This window comes from Pelodiscus sinensis, chromosome 14, assembly GCF_052426305.1.
Source record: "Pelodiscus sinensis isolate ZL-2025 chromosome 14, ASM5242630v1, whole genome shotgun sequence".
NCBI lineage: Eukaryota > Metazoa > Chordata > Testudines > Trionychidae > Pelodiscus > Pelodiscus sinensis.
The window spans coordinates 41,292,062-41,315,145 of record NC_143065.1 but is presented as its reverse complement, the minus strand read 5'-3'; the positions used below and the strand labels follow the sequence as shown (position 1 = coordinate 41,315,145).

Here is a 23,084-nt window from a genome sequence, read left to right as displayed (position 1 = left end):
CCCATCTACATGGCTTGTTTTTGCACAAAAACCTCTTGTGCAAAAAGCCTCGGGCAGAGAATATGCTAATGACAGCGTGACAAATGCTAATGAGTGCTTCATTAGCATATTCTCTGCCAGCAAAACCCAGTAGTGTAGACGTAGCCAGAATGTCAGACCTCTGTGTTAAGGAAGGAAGGAAATTTGAAAAACCACTAGCAGGCTGAAAATTTTCATATGCCTTTTTGATGAAGAACTCTTAGAAAAAGGTAAAATACCTGTTTTCTTTTTTAAAAAAAGATTGAAATTCACTAAATATTATTCAATAAGAATCATTTACTCAGCTCTATTAGTAACCTAAGGTCTTGCTAACTATCTTCCCAGGTCATGAGTTATTGTAGGGATTAATCAATAAAAGGACTGGACAGAAGTTTTCTACCTTTAAAAAGTCCCTCCTTTGCCTGCTGATAGGTAGTTTGGTTCTGCCCCATTTAATCCATGGCTTCCTGGCTAGGGATTATATCAACATATAGCATGAGTTGGAAAGGAAGGATCCTGAAAGGAATGGGTTGAAATTGGCTGCTCCCTTATTCCCTTCACCATCCTTTCTCCCCGGTGTCTATATTTTCTGTCTTCCCTAGCCATCCCCAGACAATATTTCATAGCTCTGGAAACTGGTCAGTCCTTTGTGCCGAAATCATTTCACATTGTCCAGTTTCCTGCAGATTAAAGCTGTTGCCTGAACAAGAAAACCTGAAATGTTTTTATTACACAAGTTCTCGGGAGCCCGTATCTGAATTGTTCTGTAGATAATGGAAAATGATGATAGGAATAGTATTCCATAGAGGAGCAGTCAGGGCAGAATGGTCCACGACCTGGGCAAGTGGGAGGGGTGGTTCTGGGTCCCCGAGCAGATGGAGCCTCAGGTGGATGGGCGGGGCTACAGCTTGCCTCCTCCAGAAGCCCTTCATTGCCGCCCAAGGTATACCTCCTAGGGCTCCAGTGGCGATTTAAAGAGCCCATGACGCTGGATTCTGCTGTTTCTGCTGAAGTGGTGGCCAGCAGCCCCGGGCTCTTGGGCAGCTGCCCTCTTTGCCCCCACATCTCGTTGGTGGGCCTGTAAATAATGCTACTGGTGCAGTAGGCGGTAAACGTATTGCATTCAGAAACACACTTACAGTAATGGGTGGTCCTGTCCCCCAGGCACTGATGAGAGAAAAGACAATTTAGTCTTTACTGGCTGCCGGAGCAAACGTTGTACTTCCTCATTTAGAACCAGGCTGCGAAACCGTTACTCTTCCTGATGAGCGGTAACTCACATGAGGAGCCCCATTGACTTCAGTGGGGCTACTCACCTGAGTAAATGCTCTCCAGCATGAGTGTTGGTTCCACGGCTTAGTCTTTGAGATGACTTCTTGACTAGAGCTGCAAGGAGAGAGCTACAAAGAGTGGTTTTCTGCATAGAACAGTGTCATTGTGTAACGACACAAATTGCTTCCACTTTGCAGACTTAGTGAGTGGCTGTTAATGGCTCGTGTTTAACTTTCAGGGAGATCCCATTTTGTTTTTTTCTACCTGCTGCTCTACACACACAGAATTTTCTGGTTCTCCGGCGCTGCAGTAGCTGAACGTTTTTGTCCTTTTGAATTTTACTCTTGTGTGTCTGATTGGATCTGAGTCAACCACCGAAGGCAAGTCTAGAAGTTAGAGTAAACATGGCGATGGGAGTGGGGGGAAGGAAAGCATCAAGAATTTGTTATGCCATCCTCTTTGTGTGCATCCATAATCCCTTCAGAATGGATGATACAGCTCCAATCAGACACTGATCTGTCCAGTGTCCTTATTGCATTTTCCTTTCCCTAATGCCAACTGAAGCAGCAACCTACTCAGTGCATAGCAAAACCTGCCGATCTAATCTGTAACGCAAAACCGATTGAGGTAGATGTAACAGCTAGAAGAGAACAGCAGGATTAAGAAAACAATGGGAGGAAAAGAGAAAAAGGAAAAAGAGAAGGATAAAGAGATTATTATCAGTGGGGTGGAAACATTTTAAAGAGTGGGGGTGCTGAAATCCCCCCTCCCCGTACACCATCCTGCCCTCCCCCCAGTTGAGGTGGGGAGCAAAGCCTTGGTGTGCGGGGCACAGGGCTGGCAGCTGAACCCCCAGCGTGCAGGGCCAGGGCCAGTAGCAGAGCCCCCAGCACACACGACAGCAGCCAGGACCCCAGTTCTGGAGCCAGCAGCAGAACCCCCAGTGCACAGGGTAGCAGTCGGGACCCCAGGGTCCGGTCCAGACCAGCAGCAGAGCCCTGGGTGCGTGGGGCATAGGGATGTGAAAGGTTAACCAGTAACCGTCACCTTTAACGGTGGGGACTGGAGCAGCTCCCTACCTGCTGTGCTCCGGGGGCTGCTCCAGCCCTGCAGGGGGACCCACCACAGACAGGGGCTGTTCTGGTCATCTAGAGCAGCCTCTGTCTGCCACGGGCCTGGGCACCCCACAGGCTGGGACTGCTCTAGAGCAGCTTCCTGCCTGCGGTGGGGGTGCTGCTCCAGCCCAGCAGCAGGTGAGGGGGCTGCTCCCGCCCAGCATGGTAGAGCAACGCGGCCGTTTGTCCCCCCCTTAATCAGTTAACCGGTTAAACAATAAGCTCAACCAGTTAAATGGGATTTTACGTCCCAAGTGGGGCAGCAGCTGGGTGTGGAACCGGCAGCAGAGCCCCCGGAATACAGGGCAGCAGCTGGGTCCTTGGACACGAGGCTGGGAGCCCCCTTGTTCCCGTGCCTACGCTGATGATTGATCATCTGAGATATTTGCATTGGTTGTTCTGTGTCTGAAAATTAGCATCTCCAGATTTTGGTGAAATACTTTCCTGTTTGATCTGGACGGCATCTGCTTGTCGGTTAAACGTACCGGGCTGGCTGCACTCGGACTTGCTTTTGCTCTCCCACGGAAGTCAAGGGGTTGGCACAAAGCATAGCTCAGCCACTGCGGAATGTCGAGCACGGAGCCTGTGGAGCCGGCGGGAGCCCCTTTGCTTGTGCAGTTAGGGGTGAACACTGGTGCCTACACACAATGACTCTGATTTTTAAAGGTAATAACCAGCTGACTTCAGCGCCTCATTGCCAACAGCGACCTGAACTCAGTGCGCTATAGGCCTGTAACCCATTGGGTGCTGCAACACTAGGGCTATGTCTAGACTGCAGGCTTCTTTCGAAAGAGGCTCTTTCGAAAGCATCTTTCGAAAGAGCCTCTTTCGAAAGATCGCGTCTAGACTGCAGGCGGATCTTTCGAAAGAGCAATCCGCTTTTTCGAAAGAGAGCACCCAGCGAGTCTGGATGCTCTCTTTCGAGGAAGCCCTATTTACATTGAAGAACTCCTTCTTTCGAAAGAGGAACTTTCGAAAGAAGGCGTTCTTCCTCGTGAAACGAGGTTTACCGCCATCGAAAGAAAAGCCGCGTTCTTTCAAAATAATTTCGAAAGAACGCGGCTTGAGTCTGGACGCAGGGGAAGTTTTTTCGGGAAAAGGCTACTTTTCCCGAAAAAAACCCTGAGTCTGGACACAGCCTAGGTGATCTACTCCAAAGCCCACTGATATCAGCAGGGCTTCATAGGGTGGGGCCCCAGAATGGGTATTGCCTGAGTGCTCAAGAGGGAACTCCGATGTGAAACTGGGTGCCAGCCAGTGGGGTGCAGCAAGCAAGTTCCCCCACATTGCCAAGACGGGCAGGATTGGGTCTTGTGAAGGCACATTTCCCACTGGACCTCAAGCCAGGGCCTACAAGGCACTATATGGCCTGAGGTCAGCAAATAAATACATACCTAAAGCAGTCATTCAGCCTGTGCTCGTTAGGACATCTACCGACCTTTTTAAAACTTGGGAATTGTTGCGGTTTCAAAGTATGTCAGCAAACCCGCATTAAGAATTCTACTGCTGGAGAAAAGGGTCGGCTGGCAACCCAGAGTACCAAAGTCCTGCATGAAACACTGAACGCCGGGCCTCCGCTGTGTTGCCTGCCAAATTTGATCCCTATTCATTAAAAAAAAAAAAAAAAAAAGCCGTCTTTTCCAAAGCTATTTAAATGCCAAGAATAAGAGATTATTATGACATCATATCATACTGAGAGACAGGGGGAGGAGAGTGACATGTTTGTGTTGGATCCAAAATATCTATGGAATTCATGCCTGTCATTGCTAATTCACATTGCATCTGTCTTTGGATTGCGATTATTGGAAAAAGTTGAAGACCCTTATTCAGAGAAATAATTACAGTTGTACGTCAATAGATATATAGTTAAAGTACATCAGAAAAACTCCTACTTCCTACAATTTATCATCCCTGGAAAATAATGACTCTGTGCAATACATGGATTCGTCTGGAGAAGCTAATGTCAAGGGAACAGATTGGCCAAAAACAGGATATTGGCTCTCATTTAGTCTAGCCACTTTTTCTCCCCTCTTTGTCTGTCTGGAGGCAACGTAGACAACAACAACATGCTTCCTTAAGAGTGAAAGATGCAGCCACTCCAAGCGGGAGTGCTAAAGGGAATTCTGCTTCTGTCCAGACCGAGAACAATTCCATCCACCAAAGCCTTTCAGGAGCATCCAGTTACAATGGCTCTTGGCTCAGAGGATGTGATGTCCTGGCCAGCACAGGAATTGTTATGCAAACTAAGCCTTCTTTCCATGCCATGAACACCAGTTCCCTTCTGCTGCGCTTTCTCTTCCCTCCTTGTTCCTTTTGCTCATGGTCATTTATAGTTTTTCTTCAAGTGGTTGCTCACGTCCATTCCATCTTGGGGGTGTGTGCTTGCCACAGGCACCAGTGCGGGAAGTTTTTCCCTCACCGGCATCTGTAGGGAATTGCCTCTGGTGCCCTCTGGAGTAGAGATGTGGTTAGTTAATCAATTAACTGGCTAACCAGTAAGCATCATCCTTACCGAATGATGCTTCCTGGTTACGGTTAACCAGTGGGCTGGAGCAACTGCCTGCCTGCCATGGGAAGGGGGCTGCTCCAACCCTGGGGGGGCATGCCAGCCCAGCTAGAACAGCCCCCAGCTATGGCGGGACCGGCCTGACCGGAGCAGACCCTGCCTGCAGCATGGGAGCCACTCCAACCTGGCTGAAGCAGGTAGGAGGCTCACTCCGGCCCAGGTGGACTAAAGCAGCCTCCCACCCCTCAGAAGCATCGGCTCCAGCTCTTCATCTCTCCCAGGCCTCAGCACCAGTCACGCCACTGCTCCGGAGAGAGAGGCTGCTGATCACACTCCCGTCAACAGCAGTCACTGAGACTCTCGTCCCAGCATCAGAGAAGCCTCAAGACCCAAGGAAGGTGGTCCTCGGAGGAGATGACATTGCACATCAGCATCAAAGAGCACGGCCTGTGAGGTCTCCCTCCCACATCCCTCAGGCGAGGTGGTGAGAGTGTTTTGGAAAACTCTGCCTTGATGTTCTGCATCCACAGACGGGAAGCGCGCTTGTCAGGTCTCTGCCAAGAGGTGAGGAAAAGCCTAGACCTCTTCCAGAAGTGGAGAGCTCCCTGCGTGGGCTTGTTGGCCACCAGACAGAAGAGGAAATGTTACGATTTCTGTTCCCTTCCAGAGCTTTTCATCAAAACAGCGAACGGAAGGGAGAGCTTTCTGGTGTCCTCACAGAAGGTCTCTAACTGGATCACCATCTGCATCAAGTCCTATGATGAGTTGTTGCGGGTCCCACTGCCGCTCGTTGTAAGGGCGCCTTCGACCAGCATGCAAGTGCCCTCAGCAGCCTTCCTGGTATGTGTTTCCACCCAGGACGTACGCAGAGCCATGACGTGGTCATCTGTCCACAGGTCCGCAGTGCACTGCGCCATCACTTAGCAAGCGAGAGACGGCACCGGGTCTGGGGGAGCTGTGTGGCAGTCTTCACAATCTTCACTTCCCACCTGCCTCCATCAGCTATGCATGGGATTCACCCGCTGTGGAATGGACATGAGCAACCACTCCAAGAAGAAAAGACCATTACCTTTGTCCGAAGCCAGTTTTCTTTGAGATGTGCTGTTCATGACTGTTCTACAACCCACCCTCCTTCCCCACTCTCAGGCTGTCTACACTGGGCCACTTATTCCGGAAAATCAGCCGCTTTTCCGGAATAAGCTGCGAGCTGTCTACATTGGCCCTTGAATTTCCAGAAAAGTAACGACGCTCTACTGTACAAAATCAGCCGCTATTCCGGAAAAGCTACGCTGCTCCTGCTCGGGCATAAGTCCTTATTCCGGAACACTGTTCCGGAGAAGGGCCAGTGTAGACAGCCCAGGTGTCTTTTCCGGAAAAAAGCCCCGATCGCGAAAATGACGATCGGGGCTCTTTTCCGGAAAAGCACGTCTACATTGGCCACAGATGCTTTTCCGGAAAAAGGGCTTTTCCGGAAAAGCATCTGTGGCCAATGTAGACGCTCTTTTCCGGAAATACTTATAACGAAAACTATTCTGTTTTAAGCATTTCCGGAAATTCATGCCAGTGTAGATGTAGCCTCAGAGTTTCCTGTGAGAAGGAACTGAGGGTGGACCTCTAACACTGCGCCACGTGGGCACCGCCCATTCACCAAAACCAACCTCTTATGGATACAACGAGGAGGGAGGGATTTCCAGCACTGCCTAATATGGAATGGATGTGAGCAACACATCTCAAAGAACACCAGTTACGGACAAATGTGGTCTTTTTTGAGTGGGTGGAATTTGTACGGCTTAACTTCTAATCCCTAATACAAAGGATTTTACCTTCAGTTGGTGTAATCAGTGCAGCGCCACTGAGTTGCAGATACAGAGATATGCAGCAGATTCTAACCCCTTCCCCCGCAACAGGAGGGCTTTTTAAATAGTCATAAAGGTCATCTTTAACCTCCACTGACCACCGTCACTCCTGAGTGTGAGAGAGGCTCTTGGGCCCATTGCCCTCTGTGCGCCCCATCTGGTGTTAACTCAGACAAGTTTTTATTCCCTTGACAAAATACCCATGCCAGACATTTCCCCCTTGTGTCTCCTCTGTAGGGAATAATTTCTTGGACACACTGGGTGCAGGTAATGAAAACAAGCAGAGGATTTATTGGTTCACACAGCTGGTGGAGTACTCATCAGGGGTTAACCCAGTGAGAACTAACTTAACCAAAACATACATTAGATTATATAGGTAGCAGATGGACGGAGGAGAAGTGATTTGATAGGTCTAGCAGCGGAAGTGAGATATGCACATAAGCCAATGAGCTAGAAAGTTACACAGTATCTCCGCCCATTGCCAGTTAAACATGTTATCACTAATACAGGTAGTTATTCCTAACAAGCTAAATAAGCCAACATGAACAGGATGGCAGCCGCCAGAATGAATATGTTGCTGTAAGCTTGTTAGCCCAACTTGTGATGTCTAGGCGGGACGGACGACTCCATCCCCATCCTGGCACAGTCCTGGAGATTCAAGCTCATTAATCTGAAAGCACAAGAGACAGTGAAACCCGCGCAGCCTGACTGATACCAGCCAGGTCTTATCAGAGTGAGAGAGGCCCCTTTGGAATGTAGTTGCCATGGGAATCAGGAACAAGTTAACTGCTGTCGGGGCGCTTCCCAGGGCTGGCCTAATGATTTGAGTTGTCAGTTCTCAGCAAGATACCATGGACTGCCTCAATTTACCTTACATCCTCCAAGGGCACTGTTCCCCCTGCAGCATTTGTTGTGGTTCTTTTTGATGGGCACAAATCCCAGCTTTTCAGTGACCCTGTCCCAGAGGAAGCATCGGGACCAGAAGCTTCAGGCAGAATTTTGAGACCTGGGTTCAAATTCACCCAGCTGCAGAGAGTGAGATGACCTCACCATGCTGCCCAAGAAGCATGTTCCCCATTTCACTCTGTTGGAAGCCTGGGCAGAAGTTTTGCCAGTCAGAATTCAAGTTCCCTAACCTTGCGGGGAGACGGGGTGCACATAACCACCCTGAGGCTGAGCCACATAAGGGCACTCATCCTTAACCTTTTATGCTCAGAATAAATTGCCTCCAGATTCCCCTTTAAGAGACTAGAACCTGAAAACCAGCATTTCACACACTTGGTTCCATGTCTGTTGAGAAGTTTGTTTATTGGGTGGAAATGACTATACAAGGCGCTCTGTAGGCCATGAGGAATATGTGTTTGGGCCTAGCTACTGGGAGTGTGGCCATACAAGGCTGCATATACAGTCAGCCAACTCTAATGCAACCATTAGGTGTTGGGATCAGTGGCTAGGCAGTCCAGTGACCCTAAACACTCCAAGGCCACATCTTCACTAAATGGAAGATCAACGCTGCTGCGATTAATCATCTGGAATTCAATTTAGTGAGTCTAGTTAAGACTCACTAAATCAAACTCAGAGAGCACCCCCATCAGCATCCAGTTCTCCCGCTTCTGCGGGGGAACGCGAAGCAAGGTACATTGATTTCAGCTACATAATTAACATAGCCGGAGTTGCATATCTGAGTGGACATTCCCTTTTAGTGTAGACCTGGCCCAAGTAACTTCTTTCATTTGTTGGTCTTATATACACCTTTGCCTCTGTAACATCCACTCCAGTTCATTCAATGAAGTGGGTTTTACCAACAAAAGTTTATGCACTAATCAATCTGTTTCCCTCTGAGGTGCCACAGGACTCCTTGTTGTTTTTCCATACCTCAGTGGCACTCCATTTTGCAAGCTGGTTTAAGGGCTGGGATCAGAAAACTTGCCGTGGCCCCATAGTGCTATCTCCCAGCACCTGTGTCTTTTGCTCACTTATAGCTGACAATTCTGGCTTTATGTAAGTGACCATGAATTTCACTTGCGATGATTGTTTGCGAAGCTCTTGGTATGACACCAGGGAAGCGTGATTTTATTCTCACATCAGCAATTGCAACAGGGACCCGGTGCAGTAAGGAAATGGGGTTTAAGAGCAGAACTGCCTCCTGCAGCTTTGTGAATGTATTCTTATGGTGGTTGTCTTCCTAATTTGTGCATAATGCATACAAAATGAGGCATTTGTTCATAAATCACGAACCTATGGCTGCAGGTTAAAATGATGCTGAAATGTATGAAATTCAGCATTTTTTGTATTTCTTGGAATTACGTATTGAACACTAATTGCTTATCAAAACCGTTTATCTGCAAGTTTCTGAGTGAAGATTAAAGTTTTGCATTAAGGAAGCTTCATGCTCCAGTAACTCTGATTGTAAAGAAGCTAGGCGTGGTATACTCAACCTTAATATTATGTCAAATTAGGGAAAGTGTAAACGAAGGTGCTTCTTCAGCAAAATTCTATACAATGCACATACCCGGGTGCAAATTTCACAGCTTGCTTTCACTTGTTATGTGAGGTGGGTATTATTTTTGAGCCTCCAAAAGAGAAGTCTTCCGGAAGAATTGATGTAAAAATAATACAAAGAGGGTTCTGTGAAGGAGGATAGCAGAATCTCTTCAATGGTCTTTTGAATATTAATAAATAAGAGGTGTAATGTGTGGGATGTGTCTCATACAAAGGTTTCTTTTTTCCCCTTCTACATTTTGTTAGAACAATCAGCCTCACAATGACTCATTGCCTGGGGAAGGAAGGAAGAAGACATCCCTCATTATTCATTACTTAGGCAGAGTCTTTTCTGCTGCAAAGAATATCTATGGCATTCTAATTCAGCTACTTTTAAAGGAGAGGAGTCAATGTCATTCTCTCTCAAACTTTGGGAAAAGGCACCAGAAATAAGGCTGCTTAATTGTCTCCATTTATAAATAGCCCCTCCACAGCAGGGAAATTGTGTTTTTAATACTGCCAGCCAGGAGGAAAATACACCCATCCTGCTAAATGTGTGTCCGGGGTTTAATTGTGGGACCTCAAATGGGGGCATTTAAAAGTATAAATAATAAACATGTATATGTGCGTATGTATAAAATGTATACTTCATTTTATCATGCATTATATACTTCTCTCTCTTACACACACACACACGCGCGTACACACATGACTGTGTGGGTGTGTGTATAACCTAAACAAGCCAAAAGATTTATTTTATTTCAGAGGTACTTTTGTTATGACTGCAGCTTTCTCTGGCATTACTTAGCTCGTATAAATTCCCCTATTGAAATCCATTGTCTATGTTTCGAACCCCTTTTGTTTGGTTTTGTGTATTGAAATGCTACAGGGTTGAGCTTTTAGTATGGTTTATAATGTATCTTAATATTTTTGGTTGTGTTTTAAGTTGGGCAGTCTTGGTTGTGGCTCTTTAAATAAAGCTTATAAATTATTATATATTATTATAAATCCTTTTTTTAAGATGAACTTTTAACTTTCCACCCCTGACAACTTGAGTTAAGATTTTCAAGGAAGATTTTCATCATAATCGCATGATTAAATCTTCAGAAAAAGGAAACTTTGGCTCTGTGGTATTTCTCAATGTATTAACTTCAGAGCTGTATCAAATGAACTTGAAACTGCACTGTAAGTGTGTTTATAATGACTTTTAGCTGATTCCCTAATCCTCAAAGTTGGGTGACTGTACAGATTGCAGCTTCACAAATACAGTGCATTACCTGTAGCATCCAGATGAAGATATCAGAGGCGGAGGAAATTACTTGGGAATTGTATTTATCCTTAGTAGTGCATTAATCCAGCCTCTGGCTGAGGCTGGATCTTATGCATCTTTGTCTGTATTTATCCCATTATGCAGTGGGAACATGTGCATGGATGATAAAGAACTTCTTCACGTTGAAAAAGTAGCAAGGGCATGCGTATGCCATCCAATCTTAGTGCCGCGGTTGTAAAGCACCTGGTGTGGTAATACTGTTAGGAGAATGTTTAAGCAAACAGATATTTTTTTACATCAGTATCTACAATGTGCCAAAGTTAATACCACTTCCCGCTGCTGGCAGCTCTTTATGTCTCCTTTCCCGATCCAGCTACTTTTACTCACCTGAGGAGCATTTAATTATGCAAGTAGTTCTGTTGATTTCAGTAATGGATCCTCATTGGGCTCCATGGTCTTACTCGCATGAGTAAGGGTTCCTCGGGTGGGTAAGGGTTGGCAGGGTCGACTCCTTAGTTTAATTCAGGTGTCTACAGAGACATAGCACAAGCTTGCGTTTAAATGTCACCAGTGAAAACAATACTAGACAAATGCAGCTTTTAAGTCCCCTGGCTGGATTTTTCTGCACCTTTGAAGTTTTGATTGTCATAAAAATAAATGTCACACAATTGCCGTGGGAGTAATTTAGGGCTGGATTTGCGATTCTCGGTCTCCACTTGTTTACATGTCAGATTGTGTGCCCGCAAACTCCTGCCCACATGTTGTTGCTTGGAGAATCAGGACATTAATGTATTAACATACAAACCCTCTACTGCAAATACAGCAAGCTCTGGGGTGAAATATGGCAGCTGTGCAATAATAAAGACACGACACAGCGGTTTAGGACAGAAAATGACAAATATACTGGATATAATTGAATCTAAGTACAGTGGGGAATTTTTGAACTAACATATTTTCACGGAGCTATGATTAGTTTTCTTTTTCAATCTTCTATTTCTCAGCAATGGTTCTGTGACCAGATTTCAACCGACTCTTTATTTCAAGACCTATTATTTGAGATACTGGGTGATCTTTAACAACTGTTAATCCTGGATCCCACCAAAGATAAGTAAGGCGTGTCTTCACTGCAGCTAGGAGCAAGGCTCCAGCCCAGACAGACAGACTTGCTTAAAATAGCAGTGAGGATGTTGTGGTTTGGGCTGCAAGTGCAACTTGGGCTTGTCTATGTTGTTGCCAGAAACTGCCATTTGGCGACAAAACAGTGAGAACGTTTACACTGCAAATGAGACCTTTGTTGGGAAAAACACCCAGTTTTGCCAGCAAAAAATTTCCACCCCTGCTAGAGTTTTGTCTTTTCCTATTCCCTTTATTGTCAACAAAGAGCTGATGTGGACTCAGCTGTTTGTTTTGTCAAGAGAACTAGTATCCCAGAATGCCTGCCCTGATGGCTCTGCTCAGTGTTTTGTGATCTCTGCTGCCTTGTAGGCCTGTGCCCCTTCCCTTTCAAAGCTCCAGAAAGTATCTGACAGCTGAGTGAGCATCTCCTTTTGGGGAACAAGGAACAAATCCTTGGAATGCTTCTGTTCTGCCCTGCTAGGAACACAGGGGCAGGCAGACTTGCTGCTGCCGGGGAGGGCTGGAGAGATGGCTGTGCTGCTCAGCACAGAGTGCTCACAGAGCTCTGAGGGAATCCCAAGAAGTGCAGGGATCAGCTCTGCCTTCCCACAACACTGCATTGTGGGATGCTCCCCCACATGGCTTTGCTCTATCTGCTAGCAACATGGTCATGAAATATCAACAACAGGAGGCAGAAAATCCAGTGAGATCGGTTTTCACTTGAGGCGACTTTTGCATGTCGACAGCATTTTTGTCGCCAAACCTTCCCAGCGTAGACATAGCCCTGGGCTCGCCAGAGAGCCCAAGCAGCCACATCCATGCTGCTCTTTTTAGCACACTAGCTCCAGCTCCGCAAGTGTGAATCTGTCTACTTGGGCTGGACGGCTTGCTCCAGCTGCCGGGTGGACATCCTGCATGGTGCTGAGCCCTGAGCTGGATTCACCGATGTGCCTTTTGAACATTCAGTCTTTCAGACAGGTAACAGAATAGTCTTTTTCTAGCCAGGCTCCCTGGTTTGCTCTAATGCGCTATAAGTTAGCAACCTACCTGGGCATCTGTTTTATCAGTGAATGGAAGGAGCTGTGCTGAAAGCTAATGTGTGCGTTTGCATTCTGTAGGTATCCACTGTGATAACGTATGCCCACAGGGCCGCTGGGGACCAAACTGCTCCATCTCTTGTAACTGTGAGAACGGGGGCTCCTGCTCACCAGAGGATGGGACTTGCGAGTGTGCACCGGGCTATCGAGGACCTATGTGCCAGAGAAGTAAGACTCACCGGGTCGAAGGGGGGAGGGCTGCTTCTGAAACAAAGCAAAGCGACAGAGGAAAAACGGAAAAGCAAGGCAGTGAGCAGGAGAGGGGGGTCTCCTACCAGTGTGCTCCTACTTCATGTATCCCTCTATTTCAGGTCTGCGCACTTGTGAGGGACTGCCCGGCCCACAGGAATGGTTGTAGCAAGTAAATCAGTTTCTGGAGGGCATCGCTCTCAACGGAATACCAGATTTTGCATTATTTTGGCTCCAGGAAACGGCCTAAAGAATAAAAAGGAGACCAAATAGCAAGATGGTCTTATTTAATATGTTGTTTTGATGTAGGCAAAAACTGAATGCACAGCTCTCCTAGCCAGTCCCCCCATTTCCTTCCCCAAAAGAGTCCATTGGGAGAAGGGGAGAGGTAGAGTGGAATGTCAGGGACCACTTTACAGTGTTTTATCTGGCACTCGATAGCCATTCGGGAGGAGACATTTACTGCTGGAAAGGCGCAACCTCTGTGGGTACAGAACTCAGGAAAGTTTCGGGCAAAAAGAAATGACAGGTTGTGCTGGGGCCACTGTCGGATGCTCTGCATTGGGGTACAGTGGACGAGAGCACAGGCGGCACCCAAACCGAAGTGGGAGTGGCCTGCGAGAGGGAGGAGCCTTTGCTGGTATTTTTCTCATTGAGGGTCACGTGAGCCTGAGCAGATGAGGGCCACAGACTCCAGCACAGTGATAAACGGAACTCAGACCAAGCCGGTCATATACTGAAGAGGCACTACTCACTGAGGGTCACAGTAACGTGGCAAATGCCGAAGCAGGTTTCCAGACCTGCTCTCTAGAAAAAGAAACACAGCAGGCGAGATGCCAGCCTGGAATGTCGCCTGCTGCATATTGATATGTGCCCAGGAGATAAAATCTTCATATTTGCATTATCTAGAAAACCACCTCTCTGCCCCTCTACTAGATAGATTCACCTTTATTAGTCGTTTTTGCTGCCTCGCCCCTTCTCACCCAACCCCAAATCACACGTCCCCTTGGATTTTACAGGCAGTCCTTGCTACTAGCACCCGCTCATCTCTAAAAATAATTTGCAGCTGCCCATTTTTATGTAAAGCTCTTATAGCGATGACTTCTCGTTGCTGTACTTAATGGCCTGTAAGCGTTCTCATTATAAACCCCTCTTTCCGGGTGCCTCAGCCTGTCTGTGTGGCTGTAAAACTTCTCTCCAAGGCTGACACGTGGCACTCAAAGCTTCAGGGAATTGGGGAGGAAATTGTATTACAAGTTTGAAACCCTGAGAGTGCAAAACCAAAGAAAGTTAATAGTTTCTGGCCTTCCTCAGCCGAAAAACAGCTTAGTTTTATCAGCTGAAAGCATGTAGGCCAGAAGGGGCAAGTCCTGTCCCCAGAGCACTGCTCCAGTAATGAGTCTGTGCCCTGGTAAGATCCACTGGGTGCTTGTGGGAGGAGGAATTCTTCCCCGTGCCAGAGAATGACAGCAGAAGAACTCCATGGCTGTTCTTGTAGTGACTCCCCTTCTGCAGTGGAATGGCCAGAGGGTCCCACAATTCCCTGGATTCTGTCATGGCAGGAGTCCCGCATGAGTTCACCTCTGCAGATGCAGGAGGGTGTTGGCCGCCTTAAACATGTTCTCAGGATCCTCCCCCCCTCCCCTTCCCTTTCAGGAAATTCAGAGTTAGGGATGGAATTCAGGGCTTAGGGGGCAAGTTTGCAAAAGGGATGCCTTCTTGCTCATCTCGTTTGCTGCCTGGCTGCATACCGCGCCACGTCACTGACGCAAAGATTTGCCTGCTTGCCCCGCGGAACCAGCAGGGAGAAGGATTCGGGGGGCTCGTGTCTCATCAGCAGATTTATCGGCTAGGTCTCCACTGCGGAATCTGTAGTGACATAAGGACCCTGATCCCACCCGGAATTAAGAGCTGGCAGAGAAGTCCTCCTTTGGCTTCACAACTGAGCCAATGGAGAATCTCATGAGTAAAAAAGGAGAAACACATGATGTCACGTTTGAGTTTTTCATATTGCAGTGTAAACTCGGCATTGCTGCCTGTTGCAGGGTTTTCCCTACACCAAGTGCTTAAGAACAACAGTGCAACTTTAGAAGAGACACTTATCCCTAATTCTGGTTTTATTCGTGTGTGAGCAAATCCCTCAATATCTTCTACTGACGTTTTCAGCAAGTGAAGCGTGCATGTTCTTGACTCCTGTTTTTAGGAGTCTGTTCTGATTCCCCCATGCAAATTGGGCAATCTTGCATGTAGTTACCATAATTACCCTTTTACTCTCAAAGATAGGCTTTGCTGGGTGCAGTTGCATGCACAAATTAGATGCTTAGTTTTGCACATGTCCTGCATCTAATTTGTTTGGAAATCGGGTGCTTAATGCAGCCAGGTGGAAGTCACCGTAAGTAATTATTACTCTTTTATCTGGTATTTTTTAAAATTAAATGAGGCTGTTTGCATTAGATTATGACACGGGCCGAGAGCACTTATACAAGTGATTAAAGAAAAGGTTCTGACGTTCGACTCTCCGAGATGGCTTCTGAACTCCAGTGACTACTTGATCTTGTTCTTGCTCTAGTTTGTTCCCCTGGCTTTTATGGGCATCAGTGCAGCCAAGCATGTCCGCAGTGTGTGCACAGCAGCGGGCCTTGTCACCACGTGGCGGGACATTGTGATTGTTTGCCTGGATTCTTCGGCTCACTCTGCAACCAAGGTACTGATCCCACACTACGCTCATGCCTCCTTTTCCTTACAGATACGTGACTCTGTGCAGCAGGAACGCCTAACAGGCCGCTTTCAAGTTATCGGCTTTGGTTTTTTTTAAGTCTCAGCACTTTAGATCACAAGAAACTGTTTTACTCCATAGGCAAAATGCAAATGGGCACTTAGTCATCTTTTTGTAAATATGTTGTGCTCTGACGCGCAGAAATAAAACAGCTCTGCAGCTCAATATTTAAGCGCATATAAAATGTGGCACGTTCTGTACATAAATCTGCTGTCCAAACATTTCATTTCCCTTCTGTTAATCCTAGTATATCTGAAAGGTATGAGGACACTTTTTCCTTTTTCAGTAAGAGGCACACATCAGTGAGTACAAATACAATGGCCATCGTACTCAAACGTGGTACTTAAATCTAAATATAGGGCCAGATAAATCATGTAACCTTTCTTGGCAGTGAATAGTACCTTCCTTCGTCAATGGTGCCATTGAAATCAGGTATTACTGAACACAAGTCAAGGTGTCCGGAAATTTGTTTTGGAGGCTCTTAAATAAAAGAGCTTGATTTTTCAGAAGTGAGAATGCCCTCAGCTCCTGTTAAAGTTGACCTCTGAGCACTTTCACAAATCCAACCACTCTTAGTTAGCTGCCTAATTTAGGCTCCTATGTTTGAAAATGTTGGCCTCAATTTCTCAGTGGTATTCCACACCACCAGCAAAGTCATTGCTGTGTTTTGCCGGATCTAATTTATTGCCTGAGAGTATTTTCTACATATAGATATAATAGAGATTACTCTAAATGGCAACTACTTTGGTTAAGTTGCAGGTCTTTTAAAAAAATTGAACTGACACTTTTTTAATGAGCTGCTTTTCAGAGAGTGACAAATTACAGACAGTACTTATATGCAAAATCATTAAACACAGATAAAAAAATAACTATGTTTTCTTTTCCCTGTGCTCTATATTCAACTAACCAGTATGCTAATTAATGTATTAAAATGAACATACTTAAGTGAATTTGTCCATATTATGTGGAAAGTTAGCCAGATTTCAAAGTGCAAAGCTGGGATAATTATCTGGTTAGGAAAACTCTTATTTTATTTTTCCTTAGCTGTGGAGTACTTCTGGATGTACTTTGAAATGCTGATCTGTCCAGCAGACTCACTTTAAAATATTCATGTCCTAATTAAAATAATTGTGTTGCAATTTGTCCTAATAGGCTATCATGTAACTTTATCTTTCTAGAAAGAAGAATGCTAGTTAAAAATATGAAATGAAGATTTGACTTGATATTTTCATTCTGCATTGACCTTTTTCTAGCTATCAGAGCATTTCCCCGTTGGTAATATGTACCTTCAGCATGCTCTGTAATATCAGAAATTCCATGTATTGACAGTTTTGCTTAGAATTCTACGCGGCAAGCAACAGAGCAGCTGCTTTTATAAATATTTTTCATAATCATGTAGCAAATTGGATTGATGATACATTACGGCTGCCAGAACACACCTGACATCTCAGCGGGACTCTTGAGTCCCACTTCAGAGCTTTTATAACTAATTAACATCACAATCAGGGTGGTTCTGCCCGCACACTACTGGTCTATCGAAGCATTATTCGTCCTTACTTCAGAGCTGTGTTTCAAAATATTGTGACGCTTGTAAGAAATGTTTGTGTTTGGTGCTCTCTGCTCTAAAGGAGAGTGATCATGTCAGATCATAACCCGGTTTCCAAGCCTAAAGATAGCAACCGTCTTTGCAGACTACTTCTGCTCTTTCTGTGTGAACATCCTCCAGTACATCAGTACCAGTCTCTGAAGTGGAGGACAGACAAGCAGTGCTCACATAATGGAAAATACCCCACCACTAGCCTCCAGCTAGTGTAACCAGAAGTTTCTCTTGTGTGATGTATTGTCTGTTGCTTGGGTCTGCATCAAACTTAGAATCACAAATCTGTTCTCCGGCATTAGTCTTCCATATTGGAGAGCAAATCAGCTACATTTTCAGTAAGCTGTTTGAGAACTTTTTTTAATTGAAAAAAGAAATCCAGATCTCATTTAAGTGATATTATCTATTTGCCTCCTAAAGAGGCAATAAAAACATTGTGTTGAAGTACTATGAACAGAGCATGGGATGGAATAATGGGACGGAAAACAGGTCGACAGAGCCTTTTAGTTTTGGTTCTTTCTGTGGCGTGCGGGTTTTTCTAACGTTTTTGTTTGTGGCATTTAATCTCTTTTCATTTAGAGAACTATTCTGTTTAGTGCATAATTTAAAAGTCAGCTTTATCCACTCTTGGAGATAAGTCAGTAACTAGACTATATGCTATTGTCCTCTTCACCGTTCTTAGGTTTCGGTTGTAGTAAGGGTAGAGGATGGTATATTGTATAAAAGCAAATGAATCACAGCTCAGGATTTCAATCTGCGACTGATTCACATTTAGAATAGATTGAGGTCATCTGCAGTGAAAGCATATAAGAAAGTGAGAATAGTTGAAATGGTAAAATAGTTGAATAATTCAGAGAAGTGCCTTTTTTGACATCACTATTATTTACAAGGATAGAAGTCCAGTTCTGTTTGCTACATTCTTCACAGAGATGGACTGTGTGTTTTATCTTGTTTTGAAAAGACATCTGTTTTTGTCAGGGAGCATAGCCAATAAGAACCCAACAATTCATTCATTGTGGAGAATAAGACAAATACAGAGCAAAGCTTTCCATCAATTTTAATGTTAAAGATTTCCTATAATTTTGTGGGAGGTTAAAGACATACCCATCTATTCATTTTTATATTTCTTTGCCTATAGTGCAGAGAAAATTCAGACATAGCTTTTTTCTCCCCATCAGTAAGTGGCTTTAGGTGAACTGATAAGAATCATTTTGTTTTGGTTTAAACATAGTATGCCTCTTTTCATAAAGCACACACAGGCATAGCTAAGACTTTTGTTCCAATCTGTGGATAAACACAGTTATTTTTTATGATTTTATCATGATGCCAAATGATAAAATGGTTGGCGTGTCCATTGTCCTCCTAGGGCCTGATCCTGAAAGTTGCTGAGGGTCCTAACTCCCATTGACTTTGTTGAGAGTTGAGAACCTTGGGGGAGATTTTCAGACGGGCCTAACGGATTTAGAAGCACAAGTTCTGAATCTCATCAGACTACCCAGCTAAGTGAAACTGGCTGTTGCTAGCACATAGCCACTGCAGTCATGCTGAGATTTGCAGGATTTAATGCGGTATTGTTGTCACATCAGTCTCTTCTATCCTGAAAAGAACCTTGCATTTCTTGGCATGTATACACTTAGTTGTACAGCTGGTGATGTTGTGAAGGGGGATTGTATATTACGGGCAAACTCCCTGCTGGTTTCTAGTTGGCCACGCATCCCAATGTGAGAACCTGACGCTCTGTGCATTAATGACTTCAGGTACTCAGGCTGTGTGCCTTTCCACCTTAGATGTCAGTGCCAAGTTATAAAGAAATATTTTTGAGTTCTTGTAATATGCATCACATTAATGGGATTCCTATTCATGGGCCAGGCGGGCAGAGCACAGATAATTGGTCTGTCAATAAATTCCAGTGCTCTGCCGATAGATGGGCAGCATTGTTCTTCAGTGCTCCAAAGATTTATTCACAGAAAACTTGCAGTAGTATGCAAGGCGGATGCAATTAGCTCCTCAGTGTAGCTTCCAGCTATATTCAGTCCACGTTCGTGGATCGCAATGTGAAGGCCTAGCCTTGTAGAGACTATTTGTTGGGAGATACCACCTTCAGGATTTTTTCTCTGCTATTCAGCCTAAATGATTTCTTTCCTTAATTATTGTAGAAACAAGCAACTGTAGGGCTAGAATGGACCTTAAGAGGTCCTGCCGTGCTAAAGCAAGGCCAACCACACCGAGATTGTCTCTGACAGGCACGTGTCTGGTTATCATCACTTGCGCCACCTTAAGAGTCCCATTCCCTCTTGCGAGTTTTCTTCTCTATGTAGGCCTCATTTGGCCAAGCCCCTAAATTAGTCCCTTCTGCCCCTGAGTTATGTCTCTGAATTCCCTTCCGTTCATTGTTCTCTTTCTGGTTCCATGATGCCTGCAACTGATTGGTCTACGCCCTCCCCATCCTTTCTATGATTTCTTTCAGTTACTGTAATCTAAGGTGTTACTGGAAACTAGACTAGGTGCCATCTATTCCATTAGACATATGGGTTTGAAGTTGCCAGTGCTCCAAGAACATTTTTTACTCCCGGAATGTTACCAGCCAAATGGACTTGGTTAGCGTCTTCCCTTTAAGGGTTATGGATGTTTTTGTTTGGTTTTTTTAGTAAGAATTTTTCCTGTTTAACTGTTTGACTTATACCCTCTGTAGTACAGGTGAATATCAGTACAGAATGAACCTCTCTAATCCAGCATTCTCTGGTCCAGCAACGTCTGTGGTCTGGCATGATTTTAGTTAGCTGGATGGCCATTTATCATGGGTGTGGCCAAGTTTCCCGCGGTCCCATAAAATTTCTTTACAGACACTAGTCCTGGCTCTCAGTGTTCTGTGCTGTTATTTAGCTCTAATTTACCCCTAAATGTCTTCTAAGAGCCTGGTAAGCAGTGGACGTGTTGGCAATGCTGCTATACAATATTGACCTCCTGTGGTCTGACAAATTCTCTGGTTCGGCACTGGATAGGTCCCAAGGGTGCCAGACTAGAGAGGTTCAACCTGTATTATTCTTAACCTGTAATCACTAGCCATTACATCCTATTGCTTCCTAACACTTGTGAAAAGCACTGCCTTGTATTTCTACAGTGTGCCCCAGTGGAAGGTATGGGAAGAGCTGTGCTGAGGTCTGTCAATGTACCAACAATGGCACATGCAATCCTATCGATGGAACTTGTCAATGTTTTCCAGGATGGATAGGGAAAGACTGCTCTCTAAGTAAGCAAGATTTTGTGTTTTACATCTCTTATTTTAAATAAGATTATACTTTTGAGTGTTAAATGCTCTAGAGTTAAGGATAAAAATGGTATTTCCAGGGAAATCCCTAAAGTGTTATCGCAGGCCAGTGCTTTATTCTCTTGATAGCTTATGTCTTTTAATTAAGCTATGTTAGCTGTATCTTGAATTAGCATCTGCATTTGGAATTTGCATGGGCGGTTATTAGCTCCTATGATGGTAAAGCAAGGTCATACGTTCTTCTCAGTAAAGAAAAACCCATGTTCCCTTTTAATTTCCAATTGAATTCCATTTTAATCGCTTTCTCTCAACTATTACGAGAGAAATTATTAGCCAATAAATGTTTTCATGTGCCAGGCCCACACCGTTGAAAAATTCAGATGATGATATATGCCTATTACATTTAATTTAATTGTAAAAGTCAATGTGGGTTTGGAGGGATGCGTGGCTTCTTGCTGAAAATTGCCCAGGTAGAAGATTGACATTTGCTGATCCCAACGTGTCATTTCCAGAACATGTTCCTTAATTGAAGACAGATCACAGTGGGAAGCAATATCCTATCATTCCGAAATGTTACTTCATATTCAGGATACAACTAGCATATTAGACAGCATTCAGAGTAAAATATATTAAACTTCAAGTGATAAAGTATGAATCGGATAAAAACAGATGGCTGTAATTTTGCTTTTATTGTGTATCTTCCACAGGCAGAATATTGCTGTCACTCAAAGAATCAAAAAGGTTGTAAACTCCATGGATTGTTCATTATATTTAACCATGTAATTGGGAAATGACAGCTTCAATTTCACTTTGGAAAAATGGGGTTTTTTTTGCTTGCTGAGTTGGCTTGGATGGTTTCTTTGGGGTTAGATAAGGTGAGGGTTTCCCATGTGAACTTGGTATTAGCTGTCTCAGCGGGGTAGCCATGTTAGTCTGTAACTACAAAAAAAGTCAACAAGTACTCCTGTAGCACCTTAGGGTGTGTCTACGCTGCAGGGCTTAACTCCAAATAAGCTATGCAAATTGAGCTAAATCAATTGCGCATTATATTTCAAAATAGCTTATTTTGAAATAGAGAGCGTCGACACACCACTTATTTCGAAATAGAGCACTCTTCCTTCAACGTCTCTTATTCCTCGTACAATAAGGGTTACAGGAGTCGGAGTAAGAAGTCCTCTAGCTTGACAGTATGTTGACACTATTTCAAAATAACTACCCACTGTGTAGACACAGATTAAGTTATTTCGGAATAGTGCTAGTTATTTCAAAATAGTGTTGCAGTGTAGATGTACCCTTAGGGTATGTCTACACTAACCCCCTAATTCGAACTAGGAAGGCTAATGAGGGCGACTGAAATTGCAAATGAAGCGCGGGTTTCAAATATCCCGCGCTTCATTAGCATGTTCCCGGCCAGCTGCCATTTTGGAAATTGACTAGCCCGGAAGAACTGCCCGCGTCTACATGCGGAAGAGAAGGGCGATTCCGAAATAAACCCCTTACTTCAAATTACCAGTTAAACCTCATTTGGAATTGCCCTTCTCTGCCTCGTGTAGACGCGGGCAGTTCTTCCAGGCTAGTCAATTTCCAAAATGGCGACCGGCCGGGAACATGCTAATGATGCGCGGGATATTTAAATCCCGCGCTTCATTTGCAATTTCAGTCACCCTCATTAGCCTCCCTAGTTCAAACTAGGGGTCTAGTGTAGACATACCCTAAGGGATTAACAAATATATATAGTATCATGAGCTTTCATGGGCAAAACCCACTTCCTCAGATGAGTGGAGAAATAAGGAGGAACCTCCCAATTTGTGGCAGAAAAAGAAGGGGGAGGGGGAGAAAAAATATCCCAGTCAATTGTAGTGCTGGTGCTAATAAGGCTAATTGAGTGGGCTGTAAGTGTCCCATACTTAGCTTTTGATGTCATTTGGGTATTGAATATAACGGCCCATCCAATTCATGTATTTGTCCAAGCCATGACAGATAATGTCAAGTTTGCATTTCAAGGCCAGTTCCGCAGTCTGTGTCTGTAGCTGGTTTCTGAAATTCCTTTGTAGCAGAATGGCTACCTTTAAATCCAGGCAGTGCCCAGGCAAGTTAAAATGGGCTTCTGCAGGTTTCTGTATGTTACCATTTCTGATATCCAACTTGTGTCCATAACCTTTGTCGTAAAGACTGTCCAGTTTGGCCAATATACATGGCAGAGGGGCATTGCTGGCACTTGATGGCGTAGATGACATCAGTGGATGTGCAGTTGTATGAACCTCTGATAATGTGGCTTATGTGATTAGGTCTTGTGATGGTGTTGCTTGTATAGATGTGCAGACAGTTGGTATTAGCTGATCTGCAGTAATTGAAGTCAGTAGGTGAACTCTTCCACAAAGAAATGGGATCAAACCCCCAGACTCCAAGGGGGGGCTGCAGAGGAGACAATCCCACAGCCCTCTTGGATCCCACAGCCAGTTCTAAAGCAGCTAGAGAAGCATGTGAGTCTCTCCTCACAAAGCCAATGTAGCCAGACGGGCA

At 44.9% G+C, this 23,084-nt stretch overlaps 1 protein-coding gene across 1 annotated transcript in view; it reads left to right on the top strand.

The window, feature by feature from the left end:
• MEGF11 (multiple EGF like domains 11) overlaps positions 1-23,084 on the top strand; it is a 479,353-nt gene that overhangs the window by 388,492 nt on the left and 67,777 nt on the right. The window contains exons 15-17 of the mRNA XM_075896878.2: positions 12,753-12,899; positions 15,490-15,624; positions 20,415-20,543. Of these exons, the coding sequence (XP_075752993.2) occupies positions 12,753-12,899; positions 15,490-15,624; positions 20,415-20,543 (411 nt within the window). The remainder of the gene's footprint in view (positions 1-12,752; positions 12,900-15,489; positions 15,625-20,414; positions 20,544-23,084) is intronic.